Raw genomic sequence first — 16,104 nt, forward strand, 5'->3', positions numbered from 1 at the left:
CCTCTCTCTTGTTCTGCTGCTGGTTCTCTTCTGTCACCTTCTCTTTGCAGTCAGTCACAGGAGAGCTGAGGGCAAAATCAAATAACCACTTAATATCACTGTTCCCTTTAATACCCTCAGTCAAGATCCGCAGTATTTCCCCACCAAGTAGTTTTCTTTTGTCTTTTGTCTTTTCACGTAATAGAAAAACTTTCAGAGTTGTGTTGATTCTTTGGAAATTTTGCTGTCAGCAATAAATGTCTAAGCAATCAAACACATGTTCCCTGTAGAGTTTGACCTCTAGTGTAATTATCTGCAGAGACTCTGCCCTGCCTGTACTTTCTTAGTTTGCTGTGGTCGGGATGTTTGTGGGTGTCAACCTTTGGGCAGGGTGTGTGTAGCCTCCTCGACATACTGACCTGGGGTTGGGAATCACAACAGGCTCATCTGCACTGATCTTCACACACTTGGCAGGCCGTGGCTCAGGCTCTGAACCCATAACACAAAAAGACAATGATTATTGGTGTCACCACATCACAAAACATAAGCACTCAAAACTTTGCCTCGCCCTTGCTGATGTTGTGTGTCTTGCTCATAGACTGTTCATTCAAGATAGTCTTTCAGTCACACCGCTCTTTGTTCAAATGTTCGTTTTTCTGATGAGTTTGATTTTAATTAGTAATTAAATGTTATAAAATAACATGCTGGTTGTGTGAGCCAATTGGTGGGCCCGCTTTCAGTAGTGCTGCTCCCGACTGGTCAGACAGGTATATGGGTGGGAGTCTTGAAACAGCGGAGATCGCTACTGCACAGACCCTGGCTCCAAATGACGTCACCAGAGCATGATGGCAGTGGCCGTATCTGGCATATTTTAGCTTCACTTATTTACAGTGAGCGTAAATGGAGATTCGTCGTCCATCTTTGTATACAGTTTATGGTCTTGCTTATGTTATGTAACCAAGCTCAATTTTAATTCACATTTTCATCCTGTCAGCCCGCAAAGTTACTGACCTCCAACGCACACACCTTGTGTGGAGCTCAGTGCCTCAGCTGTACGTGAAGTATCCGCTTCAGGTTCTGCAGCCTTAGTATTTGTGACATCCATCTCCACAGCAACAAGCTGCTCTCCCTTGTCAAGCTTGGTGTCCTCAGAGGAGGGTACGATGTCAACAGGAAGCTTCTCTTTCTTTCGCTTCTGGATCAGATTCTTTTTTGCTTCTAGAGACAAATATTGCAAGACGCCACAATGTTACAGTCCTCAGATTTCTATCTTTGACACCAGTGACACAAGCAATGTGCAGATATGGGTTTGGTGTTATCATATAGTATTTACCTTTTGGTTCATATTTGTGTTGGAGCTCCTCTACTCTGAGCTGCAGTCTGATCTTGTCACTCTGAGTCTGTAGCAGGGAACAGAAATGTACAATGAAACACTAAATCTGTGTTTGTAACTCTGACCTTTTTCAGTTGTTGTGCTTTGGAACATTAGATCATGGATCACTGTACATTTCATTTATATACAGTGCATTCAGAAAGTATTCAGACCTCTTCACTTCTGTCACATTTTAAGTTGCAGCCTAATGCTAAATTTGTTTTAATTCATTTTTCCCTCATCAACCTACACACAATACCCCAGAATAACAAAGTGAAAACATAAAGAAAATCCCCAAATCCAGGTTTCCAAAGCTTGTCATGTTGTACTGAAGAAGACTTGAGGCTGTAATTGCTGCCAAATGTGCTTCAACTAAAAAGGGCCTCAATACCTATGACAATGTGATATTTCTAGGGATACACTGATTTACCTTACAAACACCTGTATTGGCTGATATTTGCCTTGATGACTGCCATCCGCCTATTGGCAAATTAGACGACATTTACTGATGGCAGTGGTCAATGTTTTTCTGTTGCATTACATCAATTTTGCGCAGGCTAAATGGCAGGGTTCAGGACTAATGGCATCCCGCCATCCTGGGGACAATAGAAAACATGCTTGCGATAAACAGAGATCCAGAGATCCTTTCTGAGACACCTTATGGACAAAAGAACACACTAAACTCACTACTGAGGCATCCGGGGACGCACCCTGTTGTTTCTCTAATAATTCTACGCTGAAGAACAAATCTGTACTGACACTGGCAGGAGGAGAGCTAGTTCATGGAGGATGCATTTAGTTACATTATGACGCGTTTACGCTCTATTCAGTAAAAATGAGTGTTGGGCTTAGGCAAATTATAACATTATTATGAGGTCATCAAATGTAATTTTGTAAAATGCATATTTGGTGAAAAACTTGAATAAATACAGCTGTTTGCAGCAGAAATTTGTTGATGTTTTCATAGCAATACAAGGAATTATATTTTTTTTATATATAGTAAAACAGGCCTTTAAAAGCATGTATTTATTTATTTTTTTAATATAGTTTTTTGTGCGTTTCATAAATTTCTAACTGAATTTGTGCTCATTCAAAGGTAGTGTACTGAGCAGCCAAATTACTTTAAAACAGTTATTTTCTTGTATTGAAGATTTCTTTGTTTCCCTTACACAAAAGGGGGAATAAATAACAAAAACAAACAAACAAACAAACAAAAAAAACACACCATCAAAAACGTTGATATCAGCTTTTGGCCAAACTGTTATTTTAAACATTGGTCTTGTCTCAGATTTTTATAATTGCATCCATAGATATTTCAGTTTTTCCTTTTTAATATAATTGCAGAAAAAAATCTACAAATCTGTTTTCACTTTGTCATTTTGAAGTATTAAAAAAGTATTTCACCACTTGAAAGACACAGTTCACAACACGTCTGTGCTGTCACTTTGCAGTTTACTACTTTTAATAGCAATAAAACACAACATTTTTCACCATTTGTTCTATATTCGAAATCCTATTTTGACTGGTGGTGATGTATTTCTGCATGACTGAGGGAAACACATTAGAGCTGGTACCTGTTTGAGCAGCCGTTCAGATGAGAAGAGTTTCCTCTCCAGCTCTAAAGCTCTCTGGCTCTCTGACAAAGATTTCATCCTCTGCAGGGAAAGCTCATCACCCAGACGCTCTGCATCCTTACTGACGACACAGCCACACAAACCAAAGACCAAATGCACAACACAGACAAAAAAAATGTGATTGTGAGGATACATTTCACGAACTGCAAATGTTTCTATAATCCAATCAGACTGTCACTGCTCTCCTTTGCAAAATCACAAGATTGAATGTGTGAACCAAATGAGCAACTCAATATATTTGTTACTTACAATTTCTACACCACAGCTGCAAAGCGACACACAACACTAGTTAATGAAGGGTCACTTTATAGAAGGATATAGATTCATCTGACTGATGGTTGTCCCCTAATGAATGTTCATGGGGGGAAACAACTGGCTCTTTTACACAACTTTATTCCAATGCTGTATGATAGCCAGCTTCACATCACCTCTCTGTATATTTCTCTACTTGGCTACTAGTCTTATGTGTTGTCTCTGCTGTCCTCTTCTTTGTGACAATTTATGAAAAAACTAAAATACAAAGTTACCAGACTACAGAATCTTAAAGCATAACTTAGTTTTGGCAGCTCTAAATGTGATTTACGACATTACAGTGAAACCATAAATACAGTTAAACTCACACAGTGTTGCTGAGCTTCATTTTAAGCAGGTCAGTGTAGTAAGTTTCATCTTGGCCGTCACCGCTTTCAGCTGGAGCAGGATTAGCTGGCTGAGACTTCAACATCATCTACACAGTCAGAGACAGAGACATTACGTTTCCATGCTGATAAATATGTTTTTCCACACTTCATGTCACTCCATGTTGAGCCAAAGGAAAATCTAATTAATCACTGATCAAAGTCTCAGACATTTCATGTCATGTTCTGTTGAACACATTTACAGCCATGGTGTTAATCTAGTGTGCCACAGTGCCATAATAATCTGTATCCTCACATGTTAATACATCCTCCAGGATTTGGACAATAGATTCTATGCAACAGAATTTGTTTTATCATCGTGACCTTTTTGGTGTTTCCCCCCTATAAATATTAGAGGGACAAGACTGTCTTGTACACAGGGGTCCCTCTAATATTAGACTTGCAGGTTTTAAGCACTCACCTCCATCTTCTCCAGTCTCTGCAGTTTAGTCATTAGATTTTGGATCTCTCCGTTCTTCTCTGACAGCATGGACTGGAGCCTCTCCAGCTGAGCAGGATCAGCCCTGGAACCCTGGAGCTGCATCAGAGTGGCTATCTGGACCTACATAACACATCCGTATTCATGCTGTCAATGTTCAAGTTAATGTTTACAGCTGACGCTTTAGTCCAAATGCTGTCCACAACACACACAGTACCTTCATGCGCTGCAGCTGCTGTTTGCTGAATGCGTTTTGTTTCTGCAGTGACACGTACTGGACCTTCATGCTGATGAGCTGTCTCTCCATCTCAGCACGCTTATCCTCCAACTGCATGACAAAAAGGAAACATTTAGATGCTGATTTTTGCTCCATTTTAACCCATAAACTAGTTTACCTTGTACACCAAATATTTAGGGGGTATATCAATGTTCTGAACTGTATAAAGCTGGAGCTACAGAGAATTATTGGCAATTTAGAGATTTTTAGATTGGGTGGAACAGTTTAACACAAGTTAATTTAAGCTGTTTAGTTTTCTACTTCATCAAAGACAGAGCCTCTCTTGCTGTTCATTTTCTGTGGTGCTGTTTTTACCTCAGCAAACAGAGAGTTCCCTTTGCTGTTGGGATCCTGGGCCTGCTGTAGAACCTGGTCCAATTCGACCTGGAGGTCACGGTTTGCCTCACGAGATTTCTGTGGAGACAGAGAGACACGATGACATACAGCATTAGTATACACAGACACAGAGGCAAAGGGACAAAGAGCTGCACAGACAGTGCGTTATCATGCACTAACAGTAAGCAGCTTACAGTCAGATAAAAGGAGATCATTTCACACAGCAGCACATTCTTGTATTCTAAATATCTCAAGGCAATTGAATCGAACTCAAGACTAGTTCCAGCCTAGTCAGACAAGCGTGAACTGATGAAGCCTCTTGGATAACAGGTAAAACGTCTCCTAAGACAAAACTAAATCCCGCTGCGTTCAATTCAATTGCCTTGAGATAACTATGACCTGGATAAATGAGAATATCCACAGGCATGTATTCTAAAGAATTCTACCAGTCAGACTGAAACCAAAAGTAACACAAAATAGTTTCTAGATGTCTAAATGAATCAGCTTCCAGCAGTGAACATCTAACTGTCTTTAAAAACTCATTTGGGTATAAAAAGAAAACAAACATTCTGTGGGTCCACAAAATCAGGCTCCCATTCATTGTCTGTGGAGCAGCTGCAGACTTTATACTTGATGACATCACAAGTTTGAGACTTACTGCCGATTTCTGGCTTTCAGACAGAGAAGCTCATGTTCACAAATATTGATTGAACTTTCCTAGGCTGTGGAAATAACATACTGGAATTCTTAATTTAGGTGGTGTTCCCCTTTAACATTACTTTATACATTAGGCATGAGGCAAGTATTGAACATTGGCAGTTTCAGTCCAATCAATTTTGGAACTAGCTTTCAATGACCTGTGCTGATAAAACCCACTAATAAATACATATTAGTGCACATGCAACCACAACAATGACCAGAGATGAATTAACATGGCGGTTATATCTACTTATTGCAGCTATTAACTGTACAAGTGGAGTTAAATGGTGGTGTGTTTACCTCTAATGCATTAAACAGGGAAACAGCCTCTTTCTCTCGCTCCTCTTTCTCCTCTGTGATTCGCTCCAGGTGGCGCTGCAGGCTACTGTTGGTCAGCTCCAGCTGTTGCTCTCTGTACTGAAATTCCTGCAGTGTCTGCTCCAACTCCACCTGGTAGACAAAAACCATTCGCCCGACTTATTAACACAACTCCACCTGGTAGACAAAAACCATTCGCCCGACTTATTAACACAACTCCACCTGATAGAGGAGGATGTGGAATATGCTGGCATGGAAGGAAGCAATGGCAGATTACAGAAAGTTTAAAGGGACAGTTCACCCCAAAATTAAAAATACAAATTTTTCCTCTTACCTGTCGTGCTGTTGATCAATCTAGATTGTTTTGGTGTGAGTTGCAGAGTGTTGGAGATATCAGCAGTAGAGATGTTTGCCTTCTCTTCAATATAATGGAACTAGATGGCACTCAGCTTGAGGTGCTCAAAGCACCACACAAAACTCAACAGCAATGTCTCTTTACAGAAATCATGACCCAGCTACTCAAGATAATCCACAGACCTTGTTGTGAGCAGTTTCATGTCGGAACTATTTTCTTTTTACAGAACTAAACCTGCCAACCCTATCACCATGCAGAAGGAAGCATGCATATACTTATGGACTCGAGGCTTGTGCTCATGCACAAGCCTGCATAAGATGTAAACATTAATGGCGTCCTCTTCAGCTGAGCTGTAACGTCAGCGAGCTTAGTGGTGCTAGGTGAGCAAGCACCAGCGAGCTACAGCACAATATCTCCAACACTCTGCAACTCAAGCCAAAACAATCTAGACGGATCATTAAGTAAGGAAAAATATGGATTTTTGATTTGGGAGTGACCTGTCTCTTTAGGTGGAAGCCTGTAGTTGACTAACATTTACTGTGCCAATGAAAATAAACAGATCAACACCAGACAAGCCTGGTCGTAGCTCTGCTTACCCTCACCTTACAGTTCTCCAGCTCCATGATCTTCATCTGCACCTCCATCATCTCAGATGTCATGGAGCTCTGTGTGTGTTCATTCAGAGCTCGCAGCTCCTCCATCTTATTGTTCAGAGTCTCAGTTTGCACCTCAAGTTTGTGTTTCAGTTGTTTCTCATTCAGCTGGGATTCCTCCAGAGACGACTGCAACCTCAGCATCTGAGACAACATGCAGGAAGACACATGAACTGTTACTGTATGGAACTTGATATTGTTTTAAGAGTTACTGATTGCACACAATTTGCTAGATTCTAACCCTAACCCTCTTTCAGCAGCAGTGCTCATTTCTACAGCGATAACAAAAACAAATACTGTTTAGATGATCATTCTGTGAAAAATACAAGCAAAAATATATTTTTTAACAATCTCCAACAAGACAACCTTTAATATTAACTAGGATAACCGCATCATGGTTGTATGCCTCCAGAAACCAGTCAAGTTGCAGCTACAGTTTACATCCATGTCTGTCCAAACTCATATGCAGCCATGTCAGTTGACAATCCTTCAAATACGGATGTTGCTGCAAAGAAGATACAAATTCTAAAACGTGGATGCTTAATACACGTCTTCAACCTGGCAGCACAAAAGATCTATACAATCAGCACAGATGCAAGGTGGACACCCAAGATTAGTGTCACCAACTCAGTATCTGACCAAATGTCTCCAATTCTGTGTTTTAGTGAGAGTTACAGTTTGACATTGTTAATGTTATCAGTAACACCTGTGCTTTTCCTACTATGACGTGTCAAAATGTCTGCTGTAAAAAAAGACCTTTTATGTGGGATTTGTTTTTTGTTTAAGCCCAGACAAGTAGACCTCAGCTTGCTGTACCTTGTTGTTGAGCGCACTGAGCGCTGTGCTGTGGCTCCTCTCCAGATGTGCTTGTTGTTCCTCAAGCTGCTGTCTCTGCTGGTTCTTCACACAGTCGTAGTCCGACTGCAGTGACTCAAACATCCGAGTCTTTAACTCCACTTCCTTCTGAAGGGAGTACTTGTCTTGCTCGAGTGCCTGTGACACACACACGACGCATAAGACAGCTGTACAGTTTGAAACTATTGAGAATAATCCACAGACGTCTATGTAAAAAGCTTCCCAGGGCTCACAGTGCAAGCATTTTGAAGTGAAAATTAGCATATGTGAATGTGAAAAATATTTGGGCACACCAGTGCAAAGTAGCCAGTTCTAAATCATTAAAGAACCAGGTCATTTTAAGGTTGAGTCTTTTATTGGTACTTGAAGAAACCAATGAGTGAGACTAGCAGAGGAGAAAATATGGTTTTGGTGTAATTTATTGTCAGCATGGAGCCTCTCCTCTGTCTTTCTCTCCTCCACCACCACTACACACAGAGCAAAGAGCAGAGAATGTTATTCATTTTATTACATTTTAGATTTGTTTCCAGGGGCTTTGCTGTTGTAAACAATGTTGTTACTGCTCTACAAACAATATAATGTTCTATATTCTCAGTGTTTCTAACAGAGATAGGTTCTGTATGTGGCAGTAGTTGACAGGGGGTGGGCAGTGTGCTGGAGAAGCACACACTGTGCGCGTGTGTGTGTGTGTCCTTGATCAGGGGAGCACTCCAAATATATATATATACATACATATATATATAAGGTATATGCCAAGGTATTAGTGTATCGATAAAGTACCACACCAATTTTTATGTTGAAGGGCAGTTCCAATATTTCCATTGAATGCAACCAGTTGCAAAAGTGTGCACTGGTATACGTCTGGATCTTTTGAGTTTCAGATATTTATGAATTCAAATAACTTTCAAAAGTTGGAAACTAAACATAAATTGATGCACTTGTGAACGCTAAGAGGTGTCAGGTTTCAGGAGCAAATTAAACACTTTTACCCTGACCAGAATACAGCTCTCTGAAATAACAATGAGCACCTGTTGTGGTCACATCTAAAGATATTGAACATTGCAAAATACTGTCAAGTAGCTGCTTCAGTACAAAAAAAAATCTGTATCAGACTTCTATCTTAAAACAGTATTGGTGGAGCCATATTGCTAAGGCACTGCCAAAACTTTACATTTGTAAATAATTTGTTGGGCAGGAGATAACTTAACCTGCTTCATCAATAGCTTCCACTTTAGTTTGGTGTGGCAATACCTGCATTACTACACAGGAGTGGAAATGGATAGAAATATGCACCTGTAATGTCAGTGAGTAGCAGATTGACTGAATGTGCACAAACTGAGACATATCACTGAAATTGCACTTATTTTGCTTCAGACATCATAGGCTGTTCATCATCTGTTTTGTAAATGAAAAGTTTTCAGAATGTACTTGTACTGTTGTACACTAAAACAAAGGGAACAATTGGAGGTGTTGTTATTATGCAATGGTTTTACTGGTCCGGCCCACTTTGACACCCTGCTCTATGCTGTTTGAAAGGGATGCATTCATGAAGCACAATACATCACCGTTCTTTGCTAGGTTCCAGCTAAAGTAAGGTAGAATTTTTAGTAATCTCCTACTTTAATCAGTTTGTTCCTATGTCTTATGCATACTGCTTGTTTATGTTTAATAAAGAGGTGCGGTAATGTTGTTTCTTTAAAAAAAAAACTATATGTGTATACATGTATATACATGTATATATATATATATATATATATATATATATATATATATATATATATATATGCCCCTTAATTTTTGTTTGACTGTTGGAGTGAGGTGGCAGAGCATAAAAAAACAATGCATGGCTTGATTCCACTCGCCACAGTAAGAGAGAACATGTTTGCAGGGATTTGTGTAAATTCACTCTCTATAAAGTGCAGTGTCTACCTCCAATGCATTAGTCATCTCCACTCTCTGTTCATCCAGTCTGTTCTGCAGTTCCATCTGCTGGTTTAGGAGATCCAAGCCAGCTTGGGCAGCCTGATGGACCTGCTCCTCCTTCTCCCTCAGCTGGCTCCTCAGACACTGGATTTCCTCCTCTGCTGCCATCTGGGAACATTAGGGGGTGGGACTGATGTAAAACCTTCTTTATGCTTCCAGCACTGTGCTCTCAGAGAGCCAGCAACCCAGCTTATATCACACACATTCAAGATAATATGGACTTTCATGGATTTGTAGACCAATATTTAAAGTGTTTCTATTGTCTATGTCTTTTATGTTTTATAGATCAGATGGTATTCTTGTGGTAAAGGTGAAGCTAAGTTAAAGATTCATCTCTGATGGTGGTGGGTGGGTTCCTGTGTTTGTCTATACTCCCTTATGCATCACACCAATGCTGAGGCAAATCCATTTACACTTGCTTTATGTTGTTGTGTAGCTAGCCAAAGGTGTTTCCCATAGAGGTAAGAGGGTCCCTGCAACGTTTGAAAACGTCACAGGAGTTACACGGTATCTGCACTGTAACTGAAGCAGTTAAGTAACTAAACCACAACGTTAAGTGGTCGCCAACTGCCGCTGCGATAACGGAGGGTTTATGTTTTACAAAAATACGTAGCTTAGCTAACTGACGTTAACGTAATGCTAATTAAAGGTAACGTTGTAGCTAATGTTAACCATTTTGACAACAATGGCGCTTGAACTACGTTCCCAGCTTGTTTTTCATCAGATAAAAAGCAATTCACCGACAGACTTCCTTGAAGCGGGCGACTAAGTAACTCTTTATAGCATTTATTTGAATATGTATGGACAAATGAACAATTTACGGACAAGAATAACATATGAGCACAGTTACTTACCTTGTCACTGATCAGTCTTCTGTCAAACCGCCACCGTTTGAATCCAGCTCCCGTAAATTATCGCGACACCACAGTCGGCCTCTTTTTCTTCTTCTCCAATCATTGTAACAGCTTTAAGGTCCATACCGCCACCTATCGTACCGCAGTGTGTAAAACAGGTTTTAGCTTACATTATTTTTTTTTTTAATTTATATTTTTATATTGTTAATTGAACTTTATAAGTACAGACAAACAAGGCACATTCATCAGATAGCTTCTGCCTCAGTATGAGCAAACAAATATAAGAACAGATACAAAATGACAGAAATAGAACAAAAAAAATACATACTAATAAGACAAAAAACAGGGCTGTCTCAAATTAACTTAAGCATTTACTAGCAATGTAAACAACTTATAAGCTTTCCAAGTTTCAGTGATCTAGTCAAGAGTTTTAACTCATCCTTCCAATGTTTCAAACTGGGTTTTGTCTCAAAGTATCTGCAATTTATACATTAAAAACTTTCCCAGTAACAAAACAATATTCAGAACACCGTCAACGTCCTTGTTTTCAACAAAAACACCAAATTTGACTGTCTTTGCTGTTAAGGGGGACAACTCAATCTCCCTGGACTGTAGCCAGCACTACATATCACTCCACAAGGAATGCACTGACTTTTAATTTCCCTTTCCTAAAATGCACAGTTATTCACATACAAATTAAATTTCATAAATCGTATTCAAAATTTTGAAGTTCACCTCATGTACCTCAGGAGGAAGTGGAAATGAAATGTCTTTTCCTAACATCAAATTCCTTGAAATTATGATTTCTCCTTATTGGATTAGGGAAACATGCCTTAAGAAAAAGTGTCAAATAATTCTGCCAGTAGGCTACATTTATTGTCTCAAAAGTCAATTCCAATGCAAAGTTGTCTCAGCCTAAGAGAGACTTTACAGTACAGAATGTCTACTTTAATAATTGATCTCAGAGAGATTGGCATTGGTTTTGATCTAGTTTACATTAATTTGTGGTAAGAAAAATACAATGAAACTGAAAAAAAAGAGACAAACAGAGTACCACTAAAATATAAAGGTTATGAATACAACCAATGTTCAACAACTCTGAGAGAGGGAAACAAGGTACAACACATATGTATGAGGAAACCAACTGAAGAACCTCTCTCAAAATGCCTGTCAAGGCTAATGCGACTGTTGCAGGCAAGGGAAGACCCACCTTCCCTTAGAGCTACAAAATACTCTGCACAATCAAAAACGATTACATATCCAGTAGCACTCACATCTTGAGAGTGAGAATTGTTGATACTATTCATCCATAAAGAAAACTGTTTTTTCTCTGCTATTGCTTAACTTCTGCCTCACTCTGTCTCTTCATGTTGTAAAACTACATTATTTAACACAGGAATTTAAATAATACATTTTGAGTGGTGATCTGGATTTTACTCTTCATACTGGGATTTGAAATTAAAGCCACAGTGTGTAGGAATTTCTCCCATCTAACGTTGAATTCGAAAATTGCATTCCAACAGACTCTAGCGCCTCACTCTTTCAAACGCGTATTGCAACAACGGTAGCTGCTGTGTACCAAAAAGCTATGTTAACATTGATGAAACCATGTCATCCGATACTACATGGAGTATTCATTCAGGCTCCTACACAGACACACTCGATGCGAGTTGACAAACCCCCTCCTCACCATGCTGGCTGTGTTTACAACGTAGGACTGTTGTGTAAATCGAAACAAACCAATCACATCTTGTCTTTTGACAACGGACAAGTGGCTCAACCTCACACACCTCATCCCTCTCCTCGCATCACTGCGCCGCTGACAGCGGCCTGGCCTGCCTGTTGGGAAAAAAATGACAGGCGGGCCAGCAGGCCAATCACAGCGTCCCTTTTAAAACCTTTCTCCTTCAGCAGCTCTTTCCACCTGGGAAAGGCTACCCCGATGTTGACCTTTGTTTTTTTAATTTGCCGGTCTGGTTGCCTTTTTGATTCCCTTTTGCGCTTTCTTGGCGACGAGGATTCCGTCTCCCGTGATGCTGCATATGCATGATGCTGCATTATGCTCAAAGAGTGGGACTTTGTTATGCTGCAGTAGTGCCGGGGTAGTAGCAAAGCGCCTCTTGCTCCTCTCCTTCGGCTTCTCAGTCACGCAGCGCTGGCATGGCTCTCAATGAAAACGCAGAAGGCGGGGCTATTCCCTGGTAGTGCTATATGTCCCTTGCTGGCGGATGTATTTTCAAGATGGCAGAACGTTATGGACCCCCCCCCCCAAAACAATTGCAAAGAAATTTAATATATAATATGTCCTGACTTTTATGGATTTTACCTACCACCATTAAATCTAACACTACACTTGAACAGTCTCCAAAGAGCTGATCAAAAGGCAGCACAGTCTCACTTCATTAGCATTAGTCTTGAGTTTTCAGACTACACATCTCCAAATCCATGATTTGTTTGTATGCCATATTTATGAAGTCCATCTCATAAGGAAAACATGTTTCAATATACTTGTATATACAAGACATTTATATTGTATAAAACAAATACTGCCAAAGCTGTTTGTATAATGTCTTTATTTTAAACAGTACAAAGTGATTACAATAAAAGTCTACCCCCAATTAAAGTCCCATGTTTTGTGACCCATCCACCACTCCAACCTGCCTCTTGTCGGCACATACGTCACATGTTCGCAGCAAATTACGCAAATTGTGTGGGTAATGCACGTATTACTGGCTCATCATTATGTGGACTATGTGCGAATTTTGGTGCATTACTTTTCGTAGGAAAACATACAAACAGTGTATGACAACAGCCTGACAAATTTTAACAATTTATTCAGGGGGGTAGAATGGATGTGTGAATGAACCAAATGTCCTGGTAATTCTGGAAATAGTTGTTGAGAAATTATACTCAAAAGCACAACAGTCAATCTTATTGCGGCCCTTGTCAAGTCAGAGAATCACTACAGTCAGTAGGCTACATCCTGTTAGCGCCATGAATATAAGTATACCAAATTTCATGGCAATCTCTCCAATAGTTGTTGTGATATTAAATGGTCAAAACAGTGAAACAAAAAATCCAGTAATCTAATCTACAACAAATGAACGACGTACATCAAAGAGAATAAAATGTAAACTTAAAATAGTGAACTATTTTTGCTATGCATCATGGGATAGGTTCACAGGTGTTCACATATATGTCAGTACATTTGCTCGTGGTAACGATGCACACATTATTGATTTAAAACACTTCTTCTTTACATGATCTAATTGTGATTTGATACATTTCATCGCTCATTTGCAGAAGAACACATATTTATTCTCTTTCACATAATCTGCTGCTGTAATTCTAAATGAATCCTGCAGTTCATCTTCTCTCTCAGGTTAAGTGTACATCGCAAGGTACATCCACTGAAAAATGAGGAGGGAACAATTATTATTGCACATTAATGTATCTGTAGCTCCGGTTAAAAGCATCATCATTTCATCATTGAAATCTGAAAATGTAGTCCAAGAACACCATAGTTTATAGAACAACACACAAGGGGAATGGTATTTGAAGCAAAGGACATTGTTGGCCAGTAAGATATTTCCCCTCCCCTGTTTTAGATCAACAGCAGTGCAGATTGTGAATTGTCAAAAATGTAAATTACCAACAAATTTCAAGAAATGTGCAACACATGTGAAGAATTTTTATTACCTCTGATTCGCCAAGATTCTTGATGTGCACTCCATCAGACAGCTGGTTGAAGATTTCTATTGAGAAAAACAGAAATCATTTTACTTCAGAAACTGTGGAGGCAGAGTGGGAGCCAGAGGTGTCAAAAATGTCACAAAGTTCATAATGTCTCTTTCTTCATCTTAACCAGTTACTTCATTTCCGGTAATGCTTCGTACTGCATGTGAAACAATGATGTGCAGCAAGTGAAATGCAGTAGACATCCTTAAGTTACTGTTGCCCACCCAGTGGTGCACTGGTACAGTGTAGCCTGTCCTTGCTGACCCAGTATAGATGTATTAAAAACATCCCAGTTAACCTGACGACAGGAGGCAGTTTATATCCTCCAGGTGTCAAAATGTTACTTAAACTAAGACTCTACAGACATGGCAGAAAACACTGAGACATTGAATGACCATTGTTTGAACATTCAATCAAGACATCCCAATGTGGTTCAAAAGTTGTTCCAAAATGAAAGTTGTGCTGGTGGTCACAACGTTACCTGGCCATCGGCTGGACCTCCTTAGTGAGCATCCCAGCAATGTTGAAATATGATGTTAATACAACCAAATAATAAAGAAATATTGATCCGCATAAGACTTTCTTCAAATCGCATACTTCTGTACTAAACACCTAATATTTTGAGTGTTCGCATAGTAAAGGAAAATGTAATAAGTGTGAACATGAGCTACTCTCTCTCAAAACCAGAAAACAGAGAAGTATGACAATGGATCTCAATGGATGGGAGCCTGATTTTGTGGACCCAGAGTGTTGTTGTTTTTTCTGTCCTTTTTTATACCCAGGTGAGCTTTATTCTATAGTAGTGCCTAAGATAAAATGTACCCATATACTCAGAACATTTCCCTGGGTGCTCTCATTGTCATCTAGAAAATCTTTCCCAATTCATTATCTATAAAGGAGCTCCAGACTTCATTCCCTATGACATCACAAATCTGAGATTTAGTACTCCAGCGTTTGGATAGAGTGCCCCAGGAATGAGTCCCAAAACCCAGAAATGAGTTAGCATTTTTCCACCCCCACTTCCTTCTTCTCAAAGTCAATGGGTTTTTCATTAGACACCTGAAATAGGATCTGTGGTTAACACAAGCTCAGGAGATTTTCACATTTTGTTCTAAGACAAAATACATCAGTAAATACCCCACTAGTGATGTTGAAGTTTCTGTGTGTCTTAAAAAAAGTGGTTGCTAACAAGTGGCTAAATGAGCCGACACAACATAATCACATTAACCACGGCTTTAAGGCCTGGATGTGGTGACCATGTTTAGTTGTGAATGTAGTGTGGTTTCTTTGTACCCTAACTAGCTTTTTACTTCTGGTGATTGCATTTGGGCTTCAAAAATGGTGTTCCATTGTGAAGATTATCTTGGTGAACAAAAAGAAAATGTAAGAACCATAAATGTTTGTTTGTCACAGAGCTTATTTTCTGCAATAATCTAGAAGTTAATGTAAAAATCCCCATTGGATTTTTGATGAGGCAACCAGGGTGATGCTAACTTCACTGTTGGTCTGGAGAAAAACATAATCCCTGGGGCACTTTATTTGGGAGAGAGTTGTTCATGTAATTTTTTTTGACTGTCTTAGACCGTAGGAATCTTACTATATAATGACGAAAACTCTGTCTGTGTGTCTGTGTGTCTGTGTGTCTGTTCCACGTTTTTCTCCTCACAGACTTGGTCAATCCATGTGAAATTTGGCACAGTGGTAGAGGGTCATGGGAGGATGCGAATGAAGCAATATTACATCAATTGGCCAAAGGGGGGCGCTATAGCAACCGATTGAAATTGCAAACTTTGAATGGGCATATCTCATGCCCCGTATGTCGTAGAGACATGAAACTTTGCACAGAGATGCCTCTCTTCATGAGGAACAAATTTGCCTCAAACACCCATAACTTCCGGTTTATAGATTTTCCGCCATTTTGAATTTTTTGAAAAA

General features: G+C 39.6%; 2 protein-coding genes across 2 annotated transcripts in view; both read right to left on the bottom strand.

Annotated features, from left to right (window-relative positions):
* The window catches only part of spdl1 (spindle apparatus coiled-coil protein 1), a 581,008-nt gene extending 570,470 nt beyond the window's left edge, over nucleotides 1-10,538 (bottom strand). Inside the window, exons 1-14 of the mRNA XM_050041882.1 lie at nucleotides 10,432-10,538; nucleotides 9,524-9,685; nucleotides 7,556-7,732; nucleotides 6,689-6,883; nucleotides 5,714-5,863; nucleotides 4,694-4,792; nucleotides 4,319-4,429; nucleotides 4,084-4,224; nucleotides 3,606-3,712; nucleotides 2,926-3,046; nucleotides 1,313-1,379; nucleotides 991-1,197; nucleotides 399-468; nucleotides 1-65 (exon numbers count right to left, since the gene is read on the bottom strand). Of these exons, the coding sequence (XP_049897839.1) occupies nucleotides 1-65; nucleotides 399-468; nucleotides 991-1,197; nucleotides 1,313-1,379; nucleotides 2,926-3,046; nucleotides 3,606-3,712; nucleotides 4,084-4,224; nucleotides 4,319-4,429; nucleotides 4,694-4,792; nucleotides 5,714-5,863; nucleotides 6,689-6,883; nucleotides 7,556-7,732; nucleotides 9,524-9,685 (1,672 nt within the window). The 5' untranslated portion in view covers nucleotides 10,432-10,538. The remainder of the gene's footprint in view (nucleotides 66-398; nucleotides 469-990; nucleotides 1,198-1,312; nucleotides 1,380-2,925; nucleotides 3,047-3,605; nucleotides 3,713-4,083; nucleotides 4,225-4,318; nucleotides 4,430-4,693; nucleotides 4,793-5,713; nucleotides 5,864-6,688; nucleotides 6,884-7,555; nucleotides 7,733-9,523; nucleotides 9,686-10,431) is intronic.
* A 2,451-nt stretch (nucleotides 10,539-12,989) lies between these two features.
* LOC126389356 (calpain-9-like) overlaps nucleotides 12,990-16,104 on the bottom strand; it is a 22,106-nt gene continuing 18,991 nt past the window's right edge. Inside the window, exons 21-22 of the mRNA XM_050043008.1 lie at nucleotides 14,131-14,186; nucleotides 12,990-13,841 (exon numbers count right to left, since the gene is read on the bottom strand). Of these exons, the coding sequence (XP_049898965.1) occupies nucleotides 13,815-13,841; nucleotides 14,131-14,186 (83 nt within the window). The 3' untranslated portion in view covers nucleotides 12,990-13,814. The remainder of the gene's footprint in view (nucleotides 13,842-14,130; nucleotides 14,187-16,104) is intronic.

This window comes from Epinephelus moara, chromosome 4 (assembly GCF_006386435.1).
Source record: "Epinephelus moara isolate mb chromosome 4, YSFRI_EMoa_1.0, whole genome shotgun sequence".
Classification (NCBI taxonomy): domain Eukaryota; kingdom Metazoa; phylum Chordata; class Actinopteri; order Perciformes; family Serranidae; genus Epinephelus; species Epinephelus moara.